This window comes from Chelonoidis abingdonii, chromosome 4, assembly GCF_003597395.2.
Source record: "Chelonoidis abingdonii isolate Lonesome George chromosome 4, CheloAbing_2.0, whole genome shotgun sequence".
NCBI lineage: Eukaryota > Metazoa > Chordata > Testudines > Testudinidae > Chelonoidis > Chelonoidis abingdonii.
Window position 1 is genome coordinate 33,949,217 of NC_133772.1, and position 24,693 is coordinate 33,973,909.

Consider the following 24,693-nt stretch of genomic DNA (forward strand, 5'->3'; position numbering starts at 1 on the left):
GGCAAGGTTTTGGGGGGACCAGAGTGTACCAGGCACTGGAATTCCTGGTTGGTGGCAGCGCTACAGGTTCTAAGCTGGTAATTAGCTTAGAGGAATTCATGCTGGTACCCCATCTTTTTGGACGCTAAGGTTCAGAGTGGGGAATTGTACCATGACAGTGCCTAACCTCATGCCCACACTTCTGCTTTCCTACTGTCACCTCCTCTTCTCTTGCTGCCTCCAGAACACTCACTCCATCTCTAAAAAGATCTCAGCCACCCAAAACCTCTTCATCTCTCATTCACTCTAGCTCCACACTCTAGCACTCCATAGAGTTTTGCACTGGAGTGTAAGTGTGATGAAGTTTGGGTACATATTGCTTTTGGTAGTTATTGGGATTGAAGGTGAAAGCCAGATGGAGAACTGCAGCATTACTGACAATGTTTAGGCAACATCAAGGTAGAAGTGAGTGCACAAGTCTTTCCCCTTAACTTCATATTTTCCATGATTTTAAGGGCTGGGAGTGGATGTGGTATGGTCCTTCCCAGTCTTAAATGTTTGTCACTAAATTGAGTCACTTTTATGGTGGGTCATTTTACCATTTGTGAGCTATGAAAACCCAAGGGGGAAAAAAATCAATGTTTAAAAAAATAAGTTAAATATTTTTAGATCTTAGATAACACTCACCGAAGTGGCCACTTGCATGGTCCCGGGGAATCTTCATTTGGGTCTTCATTTAGAAACCTAGACTTCTCTATGTAAATGGACTCCAGTTTACAGCAATTTTTTATACAGAATTGAAGAACAATTTGATCCATTTTGGTAAAGGTATGATGAGTAAATTTTAGTTCCGTGAAATGATTCATTGCACTCTGTACGAATTTCATTTCTTGAATTTCATACAAACAGTAAAAATAATCCAGATAGAAAATTATCTCCTCCTTACCAGAAAGCAATTTATCATAGTTGAACAACGACAAAAAGGGTTTTTCTTTAACCCACGTTAGTAAATTATTTTTAAGTTTGGGTGAAAATTTGCAGCTAAGATTTTTCTCCATCTCCTCCATTCTCTTTTTATTTAAGAGCCCAAACAGGAATCGCACTGTTAACATTAAATAATTCCTAGATTTTCCACATTTTTCAAACAATTTTTCCACAGGTTGTATAGCAGTTGCTGACTTTTTCACAGTTTCTTCTTGCTCCAATACATAAAACAAAGCTGCAAAAAATTCCTGAAAACTCAAGTGAATGAAGCTGTAAACACGTTCACAGACAATGCCTTTTTGAAACATATTCTCATTCAGAAAGAGGGAATCAGGTTTATCTAAGCCATGTTTCTTGACATCTTCTTCTTCAAATAGTATTTTCTGCCTCCAGAGTCCATCTGCAGCCAAAGAGCAAAGTCCCTTCAAGTTATCTTGTACCTGTTGTTTCTCTGAATTGCTGCTGTGACCCTCTAATAAACTGAAGAGATAGAGCATATAGATGCCAGTGATTGTATCGGAAGTTTGTGCAAGATCTTCACCTGCTTCCATCTGTTGTTTCAGAACCGTGCAGATGATCCAACACGCAATGGGGACAAAGCACATGGTGAATAGCATTTCATTGTCTTTTACAAAGTTAAAGGCTCTTCTTGCTTGTTCTTCATTCCCAAAGAACATGTAGAAATATTCTTTTCTCTCATTTTCAGAAAATCCCAAGATCTCTGCATATGCACAACTTTCATCTTTCAAACACTGCCCAAGTTTTTCCAGGGTAGCTGGTCTTGTAGTAATTATTAAGTAAGATTTGTGAAGCACTTCTTTCCTGAATAAACTGCTCAGTATGATTTCCACTGGCTGCTTCTTACAGGGATCTGAGCACAGATTACTTGTTGGTTGATTAAAGGAAAATCTCAGTTCATCAAAACCATCAATTATGAATAGGAGTTTTTCTGGTTTCATCAGAATCTCTTTAGTTGGTGCATTTTGATCAGGACAATTCTTTAAAATCAAATCTTCAACACTTCCCCACTCGTGGTCCAAGTTTATTTCCCTACAATTTATGTAGAAAACATAATCAAATCTGTTCTGATACAGTTCTTCATTTGCCCAGTCCAGCATGATCTTTCTTGCTGTCAGTGTTTTTCCAATCCCTGCAGCTCCCTGGAGCACAACAATTTGTGGTGATTGTCCATCTTTATCGGAGTCAAATAAATTGGCTATGGTGACAGGACTAGCGCGCTCAGCCATGATTTCTGCATGTCTCCGTCCCAAGGCCATTATTTCATGTTCTCTCTGCTTTTTGTGACGATGTTCATTTACAATGATCAGCTTTGTGTATCTGCTGTTTAGCTTCACATTTTCACCAAGACGAGAGTTCATGTCTTTTATTGTGGTGTATTTGTTTCGTATATGTTCTCTGTACTTCACTCTGTAAGCTGAGTTAGTGACAAGAAGCATTAGATATTATTGTAATGTTACAATAAAACTATTTAAACAATACTGGTACTGTAAGTTTATAGTGCACCTATCATCATAAAGTGTCCCCACATAAATTAACTGTGGGCGCAGTCCTTACTCACATCAGTGGTCACATTGAAATCAATGATGTGAGAGAAAAGTGTAGGCTCAGATCTTCTGTTTCTCTGGATTTGAGGGGTGTGTGTACCCCAGGATACGATCAAGTCAATTGCAGCCATATTATGTGCTTTCAGCCACCATGAATTAATGAAATAGATCACCACATAGTTAAGGGTTGATTTGGAGACAGACTTTTACAAGCAAAGTTAAAACTAGCTACAGTTTCTGCTAATCAGAATGGGAGGAGGGTAGAGACAAGTAAATAACTAGGACTGAAAACCTTGGTGATTGGAAAGACGTGAATCTAGACATCTCTAATAGTAGAAGTTTATTGAAAGTTAGGAAAAGTGTTGATTCAGTAGGGGTCATTATGACCTATGTTTTTGCTGTTGTAAAAGGTTAGCTAAAAGAGTGTACTTGAAAGCAATTCTCTGACACCATCTTGAAAGACGTTTTCCTGACACGCTTTCTCCCCGGTGGATGAACAACTGGGCACTGCAAACCTGCTGTTAATTACTCAGTACTGTTCCAGATGTCAGGTAAATATCTGGGATGTTCTAAACCTATTGCTTATGGTTGTGTGTGCTTAAATCTAATAAATTGCTGTTTTAGATAAGATTCATGCAAGTAAGCATGCTCTATCAGACGGAAGAGCTGTGTTCCTGTTGATTTATTCCTTACACTGTCTGGAGTGAAATAGTTAAGTTCCCCTGTTTGGGGTTCTGAAAACTTCAGATTACACTTCTAAACATATAATAAGAATCACTTCATCAGTTACTGAAATGCAGCCACCTCTAGGGTGAAACCTTTAACAGTGCACAATGGCACTCTGTAACAAAGTAGGGCATGAAGTGATAGCGAATGACAGGTATAACTGAAACAATAATTGGAATTTAGGTGCAAAGAATATAACTAAATATAACCTAAAATTGGTCCAGGGCCCAGAAGTTTAAAAAAGTGCCATAGCACCTTCAGTGACCACAAATGTTGACCTCTAGTTATTTCGACTCACTTAAAAGATGGCGTCTCTAGTAGGAGAGTGTCTTCCAGCATCATGCTGCTGCACTGGGTCAGTCCTGCCTGAGACAACAGCTCCACCTACTCACCAGCACCATGTTCTGCAGCACCTGATTCTTTCCTGGAGATCTCTCCATTCATTTCCTCATCCCACATCCCACCCTGTGTAACCTGTGTGATCTGGTGAGGCTGCACTCTGAGGTGTTACTTATTATTTCCACTAGTAAACCGAATGTCTGGCTGACCTAGCCTATTTCTGGTAATCACTAGTAATTATGCAATGCAATTCCTTATTGAATGCCACATACCATTTGCTGATGTTTCAGACATTTGCTGAGGATCAAAAGCTGAAAGAGAAATTTCACATGAATGGTAGTGCAACAAAAATCACAGAGTATCATACAGTGCAGGACATTGAGACAAGTTATTCACTCAGGGTTGTCTGCAGTAATAAGCTCCATAGTAAACCCACAGCTGAGGCAGGCAAAGAGCATTTCTTTGGAGACACTAGTTTAATGACTGATTCAAAATGTCCACCAGAAGCAATACTCTTATTTTTTTTAAACCACTGGAGTAGCCAGTTAACGGTATTTCTACACAACAGTGTAAGCCTGGGCTCGAGTCTAACCCCCATTGTGTCCATGCACCAACTGTGCTAAGCTGGGGCTCAGATCTAGGGTTCCAGGACCTTGCAGGGCTGGATGGTCTGAGCCCATGTTAAGCTGGGACCTAGGATCCAAGCCCTATTGTTTTCCTGTGTGCACGTAGCCCTGGCTTGACTTGGGTCGTGGAAGCTCTCTGGGTGTATCCCAGAGATCCTGGTGACAGAGGAGCAGCGCTGCAGGCAGCCAGCCCAGCAGTTGGAAGCACCATTCCTGCCTGGTCAAACACGATCCCTATTCCTGCTCCTCTCCCAGTGGCAGCAGCTCCTGCTCTGACTCCTCCTTGCTGCTGCACCGAGTTCCCCCAAGCCAAGGAGCAAAGCTGCCAGGCACAATGCAGCTCCCAGCCACTGAGATGTTGGGAATCATCCCTCTCCTGGCCATGCCGAGCCAGGATCCCTGCTGCTCCCCATCCCTGCGTGGCAGCCGCTTGGTCCCTACTCCACTCTCTGGCCCTTGCCCCCGGCCCCTCTAGGGCTGCGTGTGCAGGGGTGCCTGGGCTGCAGGCACTGTCACGGAAGTGAGTGGAAGTCAGCCCTCAAAATTCCCCCACAGTCTCCTTCAATGGCGACAGCTCCAGCTCCTTCTTGCTGCATGGCAGTTGCTTGTTCCTGCTGTGCTCTCTGGCCCTTGATCTCAGGCCCTCTGGGCTACATGTGCAGAGTGCCCCAGCTGTGGCACTGTCAGGGCAGCAAGTGGGAAGTAGCCACAAACCTTCCCCACAGCTTCCTTGTAATGGCATGGCACCCACCTCTCAAGAGTGCCCCTTCTGGTCAGGTGTATTTTCAGTCTTAAAATAGCTCCAGCCCTGGTATCAGGCTGTAGCCCCAGAGCTTCTCCCTGGAAGCGATACTTCCTATCTGGGGCCTTCTGTCCCCAGTTCTTCAGCCAGGCTACTATGTAGTTCAGGTCCTTTTCTTGGGAGTTATGGCTGTCCAATTATAGGCCACTTTTCTAGTGGCCTATGGGGGGCACCAAAGACTGCCCATTACTGCAAGTCCCAGCCTAGGGACCCTAAGAATAGAAGCCACATGCCACTGTGTCCCTCTAACTAAGCTGCTTTCAGTTCCCTAGGTCACTTCCCCACAGCCCCAGCCTTCACCAGTGCTTCACCCTTAGCTCAGGGCTTTTCTACGTTCAGGGCCAGAAGCCAGCCAGGAACTCTTTCTTTCTCACCCAGTCCCTGCTAGCACTGATCTGTTCATGGTGCTGCAGTTCCCTTTGGCCAACCAAGGACACCATCTGGACTCCTCTGGCTCCAGCAAGGAACTGCCTGTCTCTGGCTTTGCAGGTCCTTTTTATATGGCCTTCCTGTGCCCTAATTGGCTGTGTCCCCTGCAGCCACTCTAGGCTGCTTGGAAGACTCCTCTAGTACTCCTTTCCTGAGACAAGAGTGGCAGGATCCTGAGGCCTCCAGCAGGGGGCTGTTGGCAGGCCCGGCTTTAGGCCTATTCCACCAATTCCCCGAACCGGGCCCCGCGCCTAAGAGGGCCCTCGCCCAGTGAGAATCTCTTCCCTGGCTAGAGGCGCCTTTTTAATTTTTACTCACCTGGCAGCACTCTGGGTCTTCAGCGGTACTTCAGCTGTGGGTTGTTTGCTTGCTCTGGGTCTTCGGTGGCAGGTCCTTCAGTGCTGCCGAGGACCTGGAGTGAGTGAAGGACCCGTCGCCGAAGTGCCCCTGAAGACTTGGAGCACTGTCCAGTGAGTACAAGCCTCACAAGTTTTTTTACGTGTGTTTTTTTTTTTTCTGGTCATCCCTGTGGGGGGCCCGTTGAAACTGTTTGAATTGGGCCCTGCATTTCCTAAAGCCAGCCCTGGTTGCAGGGAATACATCACATCTCTCTATGTGAGACAGATGTATGTATATCTATTATTCTCTATAAAGATAGAAAGATAGTCATGTACCTTTATTTGCTATTTTTCTCACTGTCTCTGATACTATGGGATAGTATGAAAATGAAAAAAAGTCAATGATGGTTATGAAGCAGATTAGAGAGATACAATGTCAGATAGGAAATAGTCAGTATGAAAGTTTTAGAGTTCACTTAAATAGCTGAAAGCTAAGATATAAAAATGATGACACAAGATGACAAAGCGCCAGGTGTAATTTTTAAGGCAAATTTTACTTAACATTTTCTACTGAATCCCAGGCAAATTTCCATATATGCAGAGCCCTTCCCTTCTATGGTGACACTGAATACAGGATGTCAAGTAACACACAGACTGAAATAATGTTAATGTCAGCTTTTGCCTTTTGGCCCCGCTCCCCCTGCTGGAGCCCCGCAGCCCCGCTCTCACAGCTGGAGCCCTGCAACCCCGTGGTCCCACTCCCCAGCCCGGAGGGCGACAAGTCCCATGGCCCTGCTACACCAACCATAGCCCCGCAAGTCCCACGGCCCCGCTTTCCCAGCCAGAGCCCCGCAACCCCGCGGTACCACTCCCCCGAGCATGGCAAGTCCCATGGCCCCGCTATCCTGGCCAGAGCCCCACAACCCCGCAGCCCCGCTATCCCGGCTGGAGCCACTCGGCCCCACTACCCTGGCCAGAGCCTCGCATCCCCGCGGCCCCGCTTTCCCGGCCGGTGCCCCGCAACCCCACGGTCCTGCTCCCCCAGCAGGAGCACGGCAAGTCCCGCAGCCCCGCTAGCCCGGCCAGAGCCCCCCAACCCCACAGCCCCGCTACCACCACCAGAGCGTGGAAATCCGCAGTGCACCTCGGAGAGTACATGCCCCATGAATCGGGCCCCACATTAGCTAAAGCCAGCCCTGATTATTGGGCCTAGCCCACCCCATCACACTCATATGGTAGTGGCAGCTTTGGCTCCAGCTCTTCCTTGCTGCTATGCAGAGCTTGCCAGGAACAAAGCTGAGAGGTGGGAGACAGCTCCCAGCTGCCAGGATGCTCATAGTCATCTCTCCTCTGGCTGTGCTAAGCCAGGAACTCTGCTGCTCCCCTTCCCTACAAGGCAGCCACTTGGTCCCACTCTACTCTCTGTTCCTTACTTCCAGGCCCCTACTGCCCTCCCTGGGGCTACATGTGTAGAGATGCCTGGGCAGTGTGCAGTGTGAGGGCAATTAGTGGGAGCAACCCCAAAACTTCCCCACAGACTCCAGGGATCCTTTATCTCTGCCTCCCAGGGTGCAGTGGGGGCAGGGATGAGGGACTCTTGGGGTGCGGAGTGGAGCACACTTCACCTCAAGCCCTGGGGAAACACTGCAGCACTCCATAGCTGGCAGCAGCCAGCTTGCGGGGGTTAGTGGGTGTTTTTCCTCTGATACTGTCATTTTATGTCAAACTTCAAAATAGTCAAAAATAAATTAAAAAACCCAAACAAAATCAGCTTCATTGAATAGCCCATTTTTAGAAATTAAGAATCGCAAAGTTTCATTTAATAGTCTGCCAGCTCTGGAGACTGACGTCCTAATTATCCACAGAACAGCAGCACATGGGCATTTTCCTGCCAATGTGACAGTCTAGAGGTAGAGAACCCAACTCTCAGATTAGACAGTAGTTCAGTGTAAAGCCATAACAAACTGCAGTCATTCTACTGAGACAGCCACCATCTGGGCTTATTATGCAGTTTCTGTGCTCGTGTGTCCTTATGGGCAGCTGAATCTCATCAACAGCACTGTCACAGTTAACAAATAGAGTGGGCATTAGTTTTTCCCCACAATGAAACGTATTCATATGGCTAGAGTGCTGACACTGGGATGGGGGGCACCAGGCACTCTGGGATAGGGTTACTTTGACTCAGGTCTGTGCACTGCAGTGGGGAGGCTAGAACCCTAGGTTAAGCACAGGTCAGACAATCCTTAACCTAGGGTTAAAATCCAATGGAGGTGCTCAAACTGTTCCCTGACATGGGTCAGCTGACTCAAATCCCACTAACCCTAGGCTTACATGTCGATGTAGACATAGCCAAAGCGTCTTTCTGAATGATATCTGAGCATTGAGATCTGCTAATGAAAAACCCTATATTAGAGCTGAGTATTATTATAAAAAACAATCTGAAAGGGTTGGAAGCAAACCACCGAAGAACAAAGCCAAAAATGTTAATAAAGTGGAGGGTTTCTTCTAAAAAAAAAAAAAAATTAGAAATTTCAGTACTGTGCATTTAGTCTTCCCCAATTTTGGCAGGGGTCTCACTGCAAGTCCAGATAAGTGGTATGGAAACTTTCTCGGTCCTATAATTAAAGGGGCATTAGTTCTGAAGAGATCTTTTCTTGCAACTGTATATCAGAAGCTTGAGTTGAACAAAAAACACTTTACACACTGAAGCCTTCTGTATATATAATAAAGCAGGATAGAATTTTTTTAAACAAACCATTTTTTCCCCACAGGTAAGCAGCGCAAGAGAGTAAACATATTGATACTTCAACCTTGACAAAAGCTAACAACTATTTCTGAGTATAGCTCAAATGATGAGGTCCCAGCTGAGCTGGGGATTTATAGAGACAGAGTTCAAATCCAGCTACTAGCCCAAGTTTGGGGTGGCATGTCATGAATTTCTTTTTAAAAAAATAGCTCCCCCTTCCCTCCCACTGTTGTCACCCTCTCCACTCTCATGGTGCACTAGTGTCTTCATCCCTCCCATCCTCTCCCTCCAATCTAAAGACAGGAAGTATCAACCTTGCATTCTTTTTTAATTTAATTTTTAAGACCAGGTTCAATGGCTTACTCTGGCTGCTCTACCCCAGACTCAGAGCACATGGTCCGACTAGACTGAGTTAGCAGATGCTTTGCATCACCAGATTCACACAACACCATGCCAAAAGTTCCCTGCCTCTTTCACCTCCATACATCCCCTGCATGCATATTCCAAATCCCTCTTCCTCTCTGTCCTCCATAATCCCTTGCAAATGCTTGCTCCAGTTTCACCCTCCCTCCTGCACCCCACATTTCCCCTCTTTCTCTCTCTCTCTCTCACACACACACACTCACTCATTTTCCCCCTCTTGTATCCTTCCACACGCAGCTCTGTTTTCCCCTTACTCTCTCCTCTGTTGAGTAAATCTAGTGCAATAAGTAATATTTGAAAATAAATATTCTGGATTATTTTTTTCCTCTTTTCATAACTGAAAGTTTCTTCCAGCAGAGGCTGATGCATAACGTTCTTCTCTATGGCTTTGTCTACACTTGAGGCATTAAAGTGTTGCTGTGGCAGCACTGCCAAAAAACCCACTTTCCAGTGAGAGTGAAGCCAACACCCATATTTGTTAAAAGCATCCTGAGACTTCAGTTCCACTGAGAACAATGGGAAATAGTTGCCTTTCTCAAAAGAGCCACCTAACCATGGGTTTGGACTTCAGTCCTGATGGAGATGGCAGCCATTATGAAAGAGAGCAGTTCTTAGTGGACTTCTCAGTAGTAGAATATTATTGACTGAGCTTTCGAAGGCCTTACACTCACTTCAAAGGCATTTTTCTGTTTGTCCATCTGTGTGTATGCCATATACTGCAGCCAATCCCAAAATTTCAGAAAATGCTTTTGGCATCAATTGCAGAACCCTATTGATTTCTGGGGAAACTAGGGGAAACACATGAAGTCCCTGCCATCTATTTAGTACAGCAACAGCTTGAAGAATCTCTGAAGTTGTTTCTACAGCAAACAATCAGTTGATGGAACCCTTTAAAACCTTCCAGCATAGCAACACCCTATTTCTTCTCTGCACATATTCCCTATTGAGTGAAACCTGTTGACACCCTGAATGACCTATTGTGACGTTGCACTCTATATTCTTTATGGAGGTATGCTTATGAATATGAATATGACACAACTGGAATATGCTTTATGCTAGATAATTCATGTGAGATATCATTGGAAAGGTTATGGTTTACTGAATGTGTTTGTCCTACTTGTGTGAATATTTCATTTCTGTATCTAAAGTTAGGAATCTTGGCCTGTGTATCTATTTAATATTTCCTGCTTTGGTTACTTCCACTGCTAACACTTCAGGTACAACAGTGGAAAAGCCAGACAGTGCTAATGGCCCATCAGCTAGCATAATGGACTGTGAAAAGGCTTGCCCTTCCTCCGGGTGCTCCATATTGCTGCTAATGCATGGACTCTGGAATACTACAATCAGGTGGTTTTGTCACCTGATACTGAACATTACCTGTGACTTCTTATAACTTTCCACTGGAACGGAAGTGTGTGTGTGTGTGGTGTGGGGGGGAGGTTCAAGTTTGAGACACAAAGGATTCTCCTGCCTTATGCAAATCCTATTTAAGGATGGGGAATGAAGTAATCTGAGTCATCAGTTCTCCCCTGCTACTCTACTCAGGATGACTGCTGGAAACAACTAAAACTGAATGGGGGGAAATTGGGAAATTACTTGTCTTTTCCAAATGTATTGTATTTCAGAGCATGCCTACTCTCAAAATGCCATGCCACTGTAGCTCTTTAATGAAGTGCTCTCCGCTCAGTTTAGTTAATCCACCTTCCGGAGAGGCAGTAGCTATGTCAGTTACCACTGCCATAGTGCTGTGTACATGGGGGGCTAGGTCAGTATGACCACGTTGCCTGGATTGAGATAGTGAAGTACCGATTTATGGCTATAGTGTAGACCAGACCTTATATTTATATTTAATTAAAAAAATTAAAATATCAAAATGAAAACATTTCACATTTTTTTAAATGAAGCATTTTTTTTGAAACATTTCAATTCTGGAACAACTTCAAAATTTTAATTTGTGATGAAACAAAATTTCAAAATCTAAATTTTTTTATGAGATAGATCCATTTTCCAACCAGTTTTAATAATTAGATAGTAGCTGTTCCTCCTGCACCCATTTCAGGGAAAATTCAAAAGGAGGAAAGATTCAGAAGTTGCAGGAACATTAGGTTTTCTTACCTTTCTTTCTTGCCTCCTTGAGTTTAGCAGCAGAATCTCTGAGATTGATCTTTTCAAGGACTGATATAGCTACATTCACTGCATCATGTTCCTTGTAGTATTCACACAAGAGGTCTACAAGTTTCATCCGAGTGTCAGCTTCCTGCAGCCGACCTTTGGGGATTGGTACTTTTTTTTCATAGTCAGCATTTTCTAAGCTGAATTTAAATCTTTCAAGATCTCCTTCCTTTTCCCCTGAGAGATTGTCCAGTATATCTAGAAGGATTTCTTTCAGATTTTTGTCCATAGTCATTGCAGGATATTACCAATAACCTGAAAAATAAGTGGAAAATTAAAAGTCAATTATGTATGAGTATCATAGTGTTGCTGAGGTGGTAATTGAGTACACATACAGCTTTAGGTGTAGTAATGTCCTAACTGGAAAAAGAATCTCTATCTGCACAGAGAAACAAAAAAGACCTACATCACAAGCTACACTGTAGCCTGTATTTCTCTCTCCTGAATGGTAGTGATCTCCATGTGATCAATAGTGTGACCATATGAGAAATGACATTGTGGTGCAGTGTAACATACAGTTCTTAGTGGCATGAGTTTGTGATGGACTCACCACCTTAAGCTCACACTGCACCAGGCATCAGCAATCACTGGATTTGAGGCTGGAGGGCAGCTCGGGTTATGAATCAGTTAAACAAGGGTTATTTTGTTGTTTAGTGTATTGTGTTACTGCTGGGGTTACAGGGTGATTTTTCTCATAGGGCTCTGTTAATGGTCCTTCTTACTAATTACACTGCTCTACAGCCAAAATGCTTCTGAAATAAATGTAGTCAAACTTTACTAATTCTGGGTCACTGAGAACGAAAATGATGCTTAAAATTGTTGATTGGCTCTAGTCTAGCTGTTGGGCTCCAGACTACAGCGGAATACTCCTGGCAGTGATGTAGGCGTTTCATGTTCCGGGACCTCAAAGGATCCTTTCCATTCTTTCTTCATTGGAGGTGATCTTGTAGAACCTGCAACAAACATCGGATGGTGTGAATGGCAGCCCCTCAACATCGTTCACTGGTTGGTTAATGGTCGATCCCAGATGAGTGGAGACTGTTCATTGAATGATAGTCGAGGACTTGAGTTCCTTAAGAGGTGTGTGTTGCTGATGCAATACACTTGCATGTTTTGCCATCGCAAATCCAGTTGGTCATGCAGTCCCATATGAAGGAACCTATGACAACATGAAACAACTTTTGAGGTGCAATAAAACTATGACCATACATCCGTGGCAGCTTTGTGGCGATTTGAAGTTGTTGCATTCGACGTTGCCTTGGAGTCTGCAAGGGACCTGGAACTACAAAGTACTGTCTGTTTTCTCTGCCGAATGGGATAGTCGGCAAGAATTCCCACTACAATCAAGAAAGATTTGGCCACTTCGACAGTCATTGGGAGCCTGGAGGAAAAGTGTTCAGCATCCACCACTTGTTGAATCAAGGAAAGTATTTTGTACCTAGAGACCCTATGACAATCAAGGCCTGGGTCTGGATGAAGAACTTTGGTCGTCAAGGCCATTGACAAACACAAGCAGCTTTCAAGTACCGTCCGTTGGAAAATTTTCCTAGGTAAGTGAAGCTAAGATAAAGGGAAGGTGTCTTTATGGTCCTCAGATCGTGGAACTTCTTCGAGATGATGCATTGACCATGCACAGCGTGGCAAGGAAAAGAGGGCATGGAAAGCCTTCAGGTAGTGGCAATAAACTTTCTTGGGAAACAACAAGCAGACAACTACAGTTGTTGTTGGTGGAGAGAAAACCTCCTCAGACGGCATACAAAAGCCTTGTGGTTGCAGATGTCACGTATAAGATACTTTTTGCACTCTCATCTAGATTTTTTTTCAGCACGCGACTGCGGAAGCATGAGCGACGATAGCACGGCGAGCCGATTCACGCAGGACATTGCAAACACATTGGAGAAACGCTTATTAGGCAAATGGAAGCCCATCAATGCTTGCAGACTATGTGCTGGACAGTGACAAGAGATGCTCCATTTTTAATGAATACAAGTGGACAAGCCAAGAAGCCGCCGAGTAGACACTGAATAGACTAAACTATGTACATAATTGTTTTTTTGCCTTTATTTTCATAATAATTTTATTTTATAACCCGTTTGCTGATTTTTAAAGTGTTACATAAACAGACAGGTGAAAATTATCATGTAAAGAACCTAACACATGAAAGACCTAGGTTTACAATTATGATTAAAACTCTACTATCTACATAATATACATAGACATAAAAAACTTAAAATCTTAGAAACAGTAGCCAATCAGTTGTTTTAATTGTCATATTTGAATTCAGCACATCAAAATACATAATAAATACCACATTTTATCTCTGAAGCAGACGACTTCTCAAAAATTGTAGACCAGAGTTATGGTTTTGTCCCTGCCCAGAAAAAGAAATGGATATATATCTGAGTTCAGCATTTATTTTGGCATAGATTCCTGCATCCCTGAAGGCTGTGGAAGGGAACCAAGGGGTTGTGGCATAATGGGAGGTAAATGGAAGTTTCCATCCCAAGGCACATGGGTTGGAATTTGGGGACAGCTGACTGAACCAGAGTGCCCCCACCCACCACACTTTGTATCCAGAGATGATCTGTTTTTCTGTCCATTCTCTGTCTCACTCGCTGGCCTTCTCATTCACTTCCAGCTGCAATAACATGAGGCAGAAACCACTCAGAGTCTAGTGATTCCCTTTGTGAAGGAAGAAGGCTTTCATTCAGAGTGCCTAGTGCCAGCGTCCCCAGTGGTGACAGCAGAAGCAGAATTGCTAACCTCAAGAGATCAGAAATAATTAGACTTTTAAAAGACATTATGTTATTTGGTCTGTCATTGGATTTCTGAACTCCCCCTGCCTACCCCCAGTGTGTGCAAGAGATAATTAGTGCTGCCCAATCTCCCAGGCTGGGGTGAGGGACATGGTCCAAGAGCTCTTCACCCATCCCTGTCTCTTCCTAGGCCAGATGCTCCCGGGAGGGAGGGGCAGGAGTAGATGTGCTGTCCATCCCAGCTCCATTGCTCCCAGCCCTATGCTGCTGTGTTCTTTCTCCTCCCCCTGCTCTTATGAGAATGGCTTCCAGTTACTGAAGGGAGGGGCTGGAAGTGGAGAGAGCTTTTCCAAAGCAGCTCTGATTGACTGACTGCTCCGCTTGCTGACCTTCTGGGGCAGAGCAATCAATCACAGGGGGCTCTCCCCATGGCAGAACTCTGCTGAAAGGGCTGTCACCCATCGTCCTTGGCAGGCTGGGGCTTCCCTCCTCATGACAAGCAGGGGAATCAGCAGGGGACCCTGCTTTCCCTTGGAAGCTGCTCAGGGGTCCCCTCTCCCCCTCAGAAAGGATTTAATAACTAAGAAAAGAAATGACAGAGTTATTTACAGGCCATAGCTTATAGGTCTGTTTGATGGCCTGAGAATGTCCATCCTGAGGTGTGGGCAGGGAGCAGGGACATTGTCTGTTGCTTCTGCTTGGCCAGATGGGATTGCTAGTATAATTGGAAGAGATAAGAGATGGAGCTGAAGTGTTACAGGTTATGGTGGGCATGTAATTTATAGGAGCATAAACTGGAAAGCTACCTGGCTCCTCTCTAGAGCCAAGTCAAACACCCAGTTAGGAGGAGCAAAGGAGGAGAGAGGAGGCATAAGAAACACTAAAAGTCAAAGTAAAGCCTGGCCTTGGCCTAAGCACAACTTCACTCTTCACCCCTCCCATGGGATACAAAAGGGATACAGAGACTCATGATCTTCCGAAACAGAACGTGACCATAAGTTGTAAGGGGTGGACTAGGGGCGTGCACTGCAGGTGTATATGGGCTTGTTAAGAATGGGAGAGAGATGGCTGCCAAGGTAGGCAAAGTATTCTACATTTTCCAGTTCTTCTTTGTTAATGTAGATCTTCCTTGCTGAGTCTGGTGATTGACCAGGGACTGGCTGGTGGAGAACTTTTGTTTTGCTGATGTTCAGAGTTAGTCCTAGGCTTTTGTAAGCTTCAGAAAAGCAATTAAGAGCTATTTGTAGATCCTCCTTGAATGAGTGACTACAGCACAGTCATCTGCGTACTGGAGTTTAGTTAGTGTTGCCAATGTTACTTTAGTTCTGGCACGAAGACAAGAGAGGTTGAAGAGTTGCCGTCAGTCTGATATTTGATGCCAATGCCCTGTGGTAGACAGTCTTGTATTAATATGTTCATAGCTGCTAAGAAAACGGAGTAAAGGGTGGATGTCAGTACACAGCCTTGTTTTGTACCAGTTTAGTGACAAAGGGCTCAGAGGTAGAGCGATTGCACTGGATAGAGGCAGTCATCTGACATGGAGGAGTCTAACAATTGTGATAAATTTGCTTGGGCAGCCAAGCTTTGACATGACTTTCCACAGAGACTCATGGCTGACAGAGTCTAAGGCTTTGGTCAGATCAATAAAGGCAATGTACAGCTCCTGGTATTGTTCTTGACATTTTTCCTGGATCTGCCTGACTGCAAAAATCATTTCGGTGGTGCATCACGATGGTCTGAAGCCACACTGGAACTCTGGAAGTAGTTCCTCTGCAAGAGAGAGTAGGCAAATTTAGTAAGATTCTAGCAAGAATATTCCCAGCAATGGAGAGAAGGGCAATAGTTGCCACAGTTGACTCAGTCTTGTTTCCGTTTTTGAAAACGGTGATGGTGTCAGTATTACGTAAATCAACTGTGATTTCTTCAGTGCACCAGAGTTTAAGAAGCAGCAAATTAAGCTTATTAGTCAATGTTTCTCCCCCTGCATTCAGTACTTCAGAAAGTATACCATCAAGACCTGGTGCTTTATTGTCCTTCATTTGTTTAATTTCTTTGCAGATCTCGTCAGGTGTCTGCAGGTTGACAAGAGTTTCCCAGATTGGGTGCTGAGGAATTGAGTCCATGGTGTCGTTAGATTTAGAAACTTTTGCTGGTGTTCTTTCCAGTGCTCTTCAATGGATTCATTATCTTTAAGAAGGGTACTATCATCTTTGGATCTCAGAGGTGTGAGGCCACATGAGTGTGGTCCATACAAGGTCTTTGTCTCACAAAAAAAGCTCCGCATATCATGTCTGTCAGTAAACATTTGGATTTCTTTTGCTTTGTCCTCCCACCATTTGTTTTTGATTTCTTGGATCCTCCTTTGAACTTCAGCTTTGAGCTGGTGGAAAGACTTTGCTTCTGACTTGATCGTGGTTGGTTTTTTGCCAGTCACAGAAAGCTTTCCTCTTCTAGTTCAAAAGGGCTGTAATCTCAATGTTGTTATTGTCAAACCAGTCCTGATGGCAGCGGGTAGCAAGGCCGACGGATTTCACGCAAACCTTGTAGGTGGTCTGTTTTAGGGTTTCCCAGTCTTCTTCAACATTTCTGTTGTCATTTCCAGGTATGCATATGGCCAATGTTTCACTGAGGAGTATTTCGAAGTTCTCTTGGTGCAATGAGTATTGAAGTCTTTGGATATTGTAGTGCCATCTGTGTGATTTGGATTGTTTTCAAAGTTTCAGTGCAATCCTGATGGACATGACTGACCTTGCCAAGCAGTGGTCAGTCCAGCAATCATTGGCTCCTCTCATGACATGGGTGATTTGGACATCTCTTAGATCCTGCATTCTGACAATGACATAGTCTGAAGGTGCCATTGTTTTGAGTAGGAATGTTGCTATGTCATTTTGTACTTGTTGTTTTGTTGGAAGATTCTGTTTGTGATCGCAAGGTTGTATTCTGCACATTTGCTGAGTAGAAGGATGCCATTGGAATTGGTCTTGCCCGCTCCTTCCTTCCCAATGGTACTACTCCATACATTAGAATCTTGGTCAACTCTTACATTAAAGGTTCCTAAAAGGATTATCTTATCTGTTTTTGGAATGGATGAATAATTGTATCAAGGTCAGTATAGAAGGATTCTTTCTGTTCTTCTTCAGCATTAAGTGTTGGTACATATGCACTGATAACAGTGGCAAATAACATATTGACCAATTGGATGCAGAGGGTCGTAAGGGGCTCGTTGATGTTGATGGGGAGCTCAGTCACACAGTTGACTAGAAGGTTCTTGATTATGAAGCCATCACTGTGTATTTGCCTAACGCTTGCTGGTTTTCCTTTCAAAAAGAAAATGTAACCACCACTCTCTTCCCTCAAGTGGCCTTCATCTGCATGTCTTGTTTCACTGAGAACGGCAATGTCAGTGTTGTACCGTGAGAGTTCTTGGGCAACAATTGCTGTTCTGCGTTCTCCAGACGGCATTGCTCTTAGGGTCTTAAGTATACGCAAGCTTCTCCACTACGTCAAGGTGTCAGCCCAAGGAGAAGAATTGTAGTATATAGGAGTAGACTAATATCCCTGTGATGGTATATCCCATAAGGCTTCATGGGAATATGCTTATTAATGTTCATATGATATAACTAGAATATGTTTTATGCTACACATGCCATGCATATCTCTGTAAAGATTATCATCTAGTGAATCAGTTAATCCTATTTGTGTGCATGTATCATTTGTATATTTGAAGTTATGAATATTGGTTGTGTACTGGCTTGATTTTTAAATAGCCTTTGTAAAGCATTTGTCCAACTTCTTGAGAAAGGAATGTGCAAAGTAAGGGCCCAATCAAGAAGCACTTAAGGGACAATGAATCTTGGAAGGCTCCAATCCACATAAGAAGCCTACATGAGGACTTTCAAGGTAGCAGATAAGCAATGGCTGCTGCCTATAAAAACGGAGTCATGCATGGATGTGTGACCTGCCCACATGACTCCAAAACTCCATTGTGGAGCTGGACTTTGCATAGGAGAGAGGAGGGGATCTCCACCCACAAGAGAAAGTCTATTTAAACCCCTGGGAGACCCCTCCAGTTTGTCTTCAGCTGGCTAAAGAGATAGTCTCTCCACCCCTCAGGATACCTGAAAGATACTGGAACAAAGGACAGTAACTACAAGGGATGTGAGTGATTGGCTGACGCAGACTGGAAGGAGACTAGTCTGTAAATGGAAGCTTACTGGGTGAGGTTTTTAATCTGTATTCAGTTTTCTTAGACATAGACTTGCGTGTCCTGTTTTATTTTGCTTGGTAATTCACTTTGTTCTGTCTGCTATTACTTGGAACGACTTAAATGCTACTTTCTGTATTTAATAAAATCACTTTTTACTTTTTAACCCAGAGTATGTATTAATGCTGTGATCCAGCCCATCACAACCCCTTTAAGTAGTTTGTGAGCTGCCTAGTGGTGATCACTCTTCTGTTTTAGAACCCATCAGAAACTAGTCAGAGGAGCAGTGTGTATTAAACTAGGCGTTGTATGTCTGTATACAGTTAGTAAACATGCTTATTTGAGAGCTATTGAACTGGATCTTTAAGGGCCTATGGTTTGGCAGGCCTTTTCACCAGTACCAGTGAAAAGTCAAAATCCCTTATCTGCCATACAGAGCAGTTTATTTCAGAAAAAATTATACAAGTGGTACAGAGTCATACAAAATACATTCTCCCATAGTTAGCCTCTCTCCCACAAACATACACCCTCAGTAACTACGCTGGTCTAATGCAGTATCCTGACTGGCAAACATGGCAGATAGCCACCAGCTTTATAGATGGTTTCTCTTCTCTTCTCTTCTCTTCTCTGTCACCTGGTTTGTCTCAGATTCCCTCATAGCAAGTCTTTAGCTGTCTTGAGACTCTCTGGTTTCAGGTCCTACTTGAACCCACAAAGCAGAGTCTCGGCTACTCTGTCTAACTCTAATTAATAGTTCCCCTTCTTTCTTTGTGTAACAAGGTTGCAGTCACTGCCGTGGCATCTCCTGCTGGTCAGTCTGTAAATTAGCTCATTACCAGAGCTGGAGCACCCTCCTCTGGTGGTGTCTCACCTGCCGTTACCTAACCTTTCTGTCTCTACCATGCCAGGGCCTCCATCCCTCCCAGACCATGGCGCCCCTTCCCCTGATATTGCCCCACAGGATAATCCAGGCAGCACCCATGGAACAGAGCCTACTGCTCCCCCTGCCTAGGCGCCGGATCTGCTGGCAGCTGGCCGCTTCTGACAGGCTGGGTGCAAGAGGCAAGGAGCCAGGCAGGGAGCCTGCCTGAGTGCCACTGACCCAGAGGCACCCCAGGTAAGCCCCCACCCCAACCTCCAGTCCCCCCCGTGCACCCCAAACTCCTTATCTCCAGCCGCACCCCAGAGCTCACATCCCCAGCTGGAGCCCTCACCTCCTCCCGCACATCAAATCCTTGCCCCAGCCCAGACTCTCCCACACCCTAAGCCCCTCATTCCTGGCCCCACACCACCATTTAGAGCCCTCACTCCCTCCCACCTCCTGGCCTAGGGTGTTTGGTTTTGTGCCAATAGAAAGTTGGCAACCCTCTGAACCATACAAAGCTGTACTGAGTTGAGTCACAGGAACGTAGAGTGTGATGCGCTTACGGTGAGATGGGGAGAGGCCAGACAGAACTTGGGAGCCAGTTTTCTTTCTCTGCCTCTGTTTTCTAACTAGTTAGACCAGGGGTAGGCAACTTATGGCACATGTGCTGAAGGCAGCATGCGAGCTGATTTTCAGTGGCACTCACGCTGACCGGGTCCTGGCCACTAGTCTGGGGGGCTCTGCATTTTAATGTAATTTTAAATGAAGCTTCTTAAACATTTAAAAAACCTTGTTTACTTTACATACAACAATAGTTTAGTTATATATTATAGACTTATAGAAAGATACCTTCTAAAAATGTTAAAATGTATTACTGGCATGCGAAACCTTAAATCAGAGTGAATAAATGAAGACTTGGAACGGCACTTCTGAAAGGTTGCCAACCCTTAATTTAGACCCACAAATAGAGACAAGATCCCAGCACCCAGAACCAGTAGTGGTGGCTTTCTCTCACCCCACCTGCAGAGTCTGCACTGAGTGAGGAAAACTCACCTGTGAAAGGGAAATTCAGAGCAACCCATTCAGAGTGTTAACCCTTCACTCACCTCAGTGCTGCCCTATCCTCCGGGGGTTCAGATGAGCCTGTCAGTTACACAGGAGCACAGATGGGGAGGGACACAAGGCACTTCCCCTGCAATTTGCACAACCTGTTTTGTGTTTTAACGGGTGGCTTCTGCTTTTTTGAGTTTTGGGTTGGGTTTCCGCGCCGCCCCCCCCCCCTCCGCCCCCTGCCTCACCAGCGAGTTGCACAATTCTCTTTTCTGGGTGAGAACACACAACTAAAAAACCAAGCTTGAAAGGCTGCTTCCTTTCCATGTTTTTCCCTTTCACCTTTTGGGTGGCTCGACTCAGCTGCATGTGTTCTTGGTGCTTGCTGGCTCCCTGCCTTGCTTTCAGTTCAGCCACTCCAGCACGTGGCGCTAGGGGTATGTGTATGGGGGGGTTATGAAGGAGGAGAACTGGAGGGCACCACCGCTTTTAGCAGCAGCCCACGATTTGCCTGCCTTCAACTTTGTAAGGCCAGGCACAATTGCAGTCCCTGCAGAGATTGCTCCCTCCAGGTCACCCCTTGGAGGGGAGAAGGCAGGAGAGGTGGGGCAGTGACACCAGCCTGCAGAGAGAGACTGGCACACCTAGAGGGGGCAGCAGGTGCTGAGCTCCTTCTGCAAACCCAGAATTCCTCCCTGACCTTGCCTTTGACCTCCCCCAGCATGGGGCTGTACAGACACACGGGGAGGGTAGGTAGCAGCAGAGGTACATGACACATCACAGGTACATGACAGCTGTGGGTCAGAGCCACAAGGGGATGGCAGATGGGAGGACTGACAGGTAAAAGGTTCAACCCCCGACCCCCTCTGTGTGGTGTGCAAGTCCCTGGAAGGATTCTGGGGGCCTCACTGGCAAAGTCCAGCCCACACCAGTGGAGGTGGAGCAGGGAGCTAGGAGCTCATGGAAACTGGGGATGTGGGTGATGGGACTTGGGGGGAACCAGGCTGAGGGACCCCTTGATTGGGGCATATAGAGGGGCACTGGAGTGAGGAATTTTCTGGCCAGAGACAAGGGAATCAGGCATTAAACTTGGGAGACCAGATACTGGTGGGAGCCCGTGGGCTGCCTGGGGGACTAGGTCTGTGGCAGTTTCTTGCCCAGGAAACTGGGAGATGGGGGTACAGCTGAGAACCAGGGGCTGGGTACTCACCGGGAAGGATAAGACCTGTACTAAACACATGGAAACCCCTCCTTCTCCAGGGCCAGGCCTCTGGCTGTGCTATCCCGCTCTGATGTAGTTTGGGGGTTGGTTCAGTGGAGCCACGGAGGCAACTGCTGAGCTGCACCTGGAGGTGATGGGACGTGTGCACAAGATGAATGGGGGTGACGTGTATCGGGTGACGTGTGCATGAAACAAGTGGGGTGATGTGTGCGCTGAATGGAGCATGAATGGGTGTGTGCAAGTGGCACAGATGGCTAAAAAATGGCTGGGGTGGGTATGCACAGTGATTGGCTCTGTCTGTGTCCAGGATGTGTGTGTGGGGGTAGATGATGCAGTAAGTGGTGTCTGGAGAGTTTGTGTGTAATGAGCGTGTGGGTGGAAGAACAGGACGGAATGAAAGTGGATGTGCAATGAATGCTCAGTTGGATGGATGGAAGGAATGTGCCAAGTGAGTGTGAATAGGGCAAACAGGAAATATGTCAATCTATGCAGATGTATGCAAATATATATAAGTATTCATTTTTGTTTGCTAAGGTTGGCAGGTCAGAGTATCTGAGCAACTCAATATTTTTAACATATTTCTCCTCTCAACCCCCCTTTGAGGTAGGGCAGTGCTGTGATCCTGTTTTACAGATGGGGAAACTGAGGTACAGGGCAACTAAGTGACTTGCCCAAGATCATACAGGGAGTCTGTCACAGAGAAGAGAAGTGAAACCAGGCACCCAATGTCCAGGCCAGTGCACTGATCCTGCACCATCCCCCCTTTGTTAAAGCTAATTTAAGTTACACTTGTGCAACTTCCCCATGGAGACAACCACTGAAATTGCAGCATCATGATTCTCCAGCAGGTTTAAGACAAGAAATGCAGAAGTGCAAACAGAAGCTCCTTTGGGGAGCAGAAGGAGCCAAAGATTTGGGCCCTACAGCCACTCCTCTCCCGCACACCCCTCTATTCCTTCCCAGTGTCTGCAGTAGCAAAGGGGACTTGTAATCCCTGAACCTATGGAATGTGAAGAGTAGCACAAGGGGTGAGAGGGATCTGTTGGCTGCATGTGAAATTGTCCTAAAAACATTTCCCTACACAAATGCTGAATAAATCAACATGTCTCTAAGCAAAAGTTTTCATTCCCTGGCCACAGCCATGGGGAAATCCTCTGGATCTGCACCATTGCAGCACTCACAGTTTAGCCTGCAAAGACCTTGCCTGCTTTTTACAAGCGTTGGTTGGGATTTTAGGGGCCTCACTGTACCATCTGAGAACCTGTTCAGCTGCTTTGTGACTCTCCTGGCTCCCCACCTACTGTTTGCACAAGGCCTCAGTGATTGTCCCATGCTGCCTCAAATCAAACGCGGTCTCAGGTGACCCTCCACATTGCACAAAGGCAAAGAGATCCCCATGGCCAAGGATTAATTATAAAAAAGGCAGCCAGGGACAAGAGCATGAAAAAGGAAACAGAGCTCACTGGGGGGCAGCTGGAGATGGACAGCCAAGGAGCTGGGCACACACTCTATCCTTTACAAAATGCAGCTTGGGTCTTATCTTCTGTAGTGCCCCGTGCTCTTTGGCTGCAGTTTGGAAGAGGAGCCCTCACCTCACCCCTCCTGATTCCATAGAAAACAGAGCACCCTGAGAATGTTCTAACAGCCAGAGAATGAACTATCACACCCCCAAGTCACTCTGGCTTCTGTGCAGAGTATGAAGAAAAAGCCATCTCCAGACTAAGCACCAAGCCAGCCCAGTCCCAGCCCCAAAAAACAATGATGCTGGTAGGATGTGGAGGTTTCTCTGCAGGTTTCCCATGGGCTTTGGATCAGGGCCATAAAACCCATGTCTGCCCCACCAAAGTCAATGGGAGTTTTGCAGTTGACTCCAATGGCAGCAGTATTGGGCCTACAGAGTGGGGGAATTTCCCCAGTAAGGTTTAATATGCTCTTCACACCAGCTTTGCTCAGACACAGCTGTCTGGACATGGGGCTGTGCAGGGGAGACTCACCCAGAGTGTGTTGGGGCAAATTCCACCTTGAGTTACCCCCTGTGCAGCCCCTTTGGCTTCTACAGGAAGCACCCTGTGCTACCAGGAAGATCCTGGGTCTTGTCCACATGTAACTTCCATGGTTCAGTGGGGCAGCATGGAGGTAATTGAGGAAAGAATTTGGCCCTTGTGGCCCAGCACCCTATTGGCTCCATCCTAGTTCTGGAAAAGAGGAATTACCATATAAACCAATCCAGGTTTAGCTGGACAAACTACTGCACGGCCTGCTTCCATTGCTATATACTGTGATGGGGCAAGGCCAGATGGCTACAGTAAAGTACTGAGAAACAGGTATGTTAGCCCCAGGCTAACCAAATCCCTAGGACTATGGTAACCAAATGGCAGTTGCTCCAGATTAATCAAGACACCTGGGGACAATTAAGATCCTTCTAGAAGGCAGTGGAGATAGCTATATTGATCGGGCCACCTGAAGCCAATCAAGGGCTGGCTGGAACTAGTTAAAAGCCTCCCAGTTAGTCAGTGAGATGTGTGTGTGAGGAGCTGGGGGCACAAGGAGCTGAGAGTGAGAGGGTGAACTGCTGGAGGATTGAGGAGTACAAGCATTATCAGACACCAGGAGGAAGGTCCTGTGGTGAGGATAAAGAAGGTGTTTGGAGGAGGCCATGGGGAAGTAGCCCAGGGAATTGTACCTGCCATGCAGCTGTTACAGGAGGCACTATAGACAGCTGCGATCCACAAGGCCCTGGGCTGGAAAAGGGAGTCGATGGTGGGCCCGAGTTCCCCCCAAACCTCCCAACTCCTGATCAGACACAGGAGGAGTTGACCCAGACTATGGGTTCCACAAGAGGGGAAGATCACTGAGGTGAGCAAATCTGCCAATAAGCACAGGACCCACCAAGGTAGAGAAGGAACTTTGTCACAATACACATACAGTGCCAATTCAAAACTCCTGAGTAAAGTTGCCCTCAGTATGGAAAGGAGCAAATGTACATTCCCTCAGAGAGCAAAAACATTTTTAACTCAGAAGGAAGATGCACTTCTCATCCCCCAGGAGAGATGAAGAGCATTTGGAAGAAAGCAGGTGACTCCTCTGCACTCTCCTTACTAGTCACTCCTCAGCCAGGCATTACTAATCACTCCAAGTGCCTGGCAGCAGACAGAGCCTGTCAAAATCCACCTCCATATGCCTGAGAAGCTCAGATTTTATACCCAATAGCTTCTCCAATATTCCTGGGACTCTCCCTGAAACATCTCATCCTTCTACGACCTCAAGAAGAGATCTCTGTAAGCCCGAAAGCTTGTCTCTCACCACCAGAACTTGGTCCAATAAAAGATATTACCTCACCCACCCTATATCACCCCGCTATATTTGTGACACACTGTACCTCAAAATAACACTCTGTAACCCTCATTCACCACTTGTGTATGGTTATGATATTTTGTACTCAGCTTGTCTTGAGAGGCATCACTTAA

General features: G+C 45.6%; 1 protein-coding gene across 3 annotated transcripts in view; it reads right to left on the reverse strand.

The window, feature by feature from the left end:
* The window catches only part of LOC116836373 (NACHT, LRR and PYD domains-containing protein 12-like), a 596,145-nt gene that overhangs the window by 122,197 nt on the left and 449,255 nt on the right, over positions 1 to 24,693 (reverse strand). For 2 of the 3 annotated variants that reach the window (XM_075065031.1, XM_032799937.1), the window contains exons 1-4: positions 20,061 to 20,139; positions 11,073 to 11,384; positions 3,866 to 3,904; positions 667 to 2,398 (exon numbers count right to left, since the gene is read on the reverse strand). In XM_075065031.1, coding sequence (XP_074921132.1) covers positions 667 to 2,398; positions 3,866 to 3,904; positions 11,073 to 11,364 — 2,063 coding nt within the window. In that variant the 5' untranslated portion in view covers positions 11,365 to 11,384; positions 20,061 to 20,139. Of the gene's footprint in view, positions 1 to 666; positions 2,399 to 3,865; positions 3,905 to 11,072; positions 11,385 to 20,060; positions 20,140 to 24,693 lie in introns of those variants that run through there. The other variant, XM_075065030.1, reaches the window with a different exon arrangement.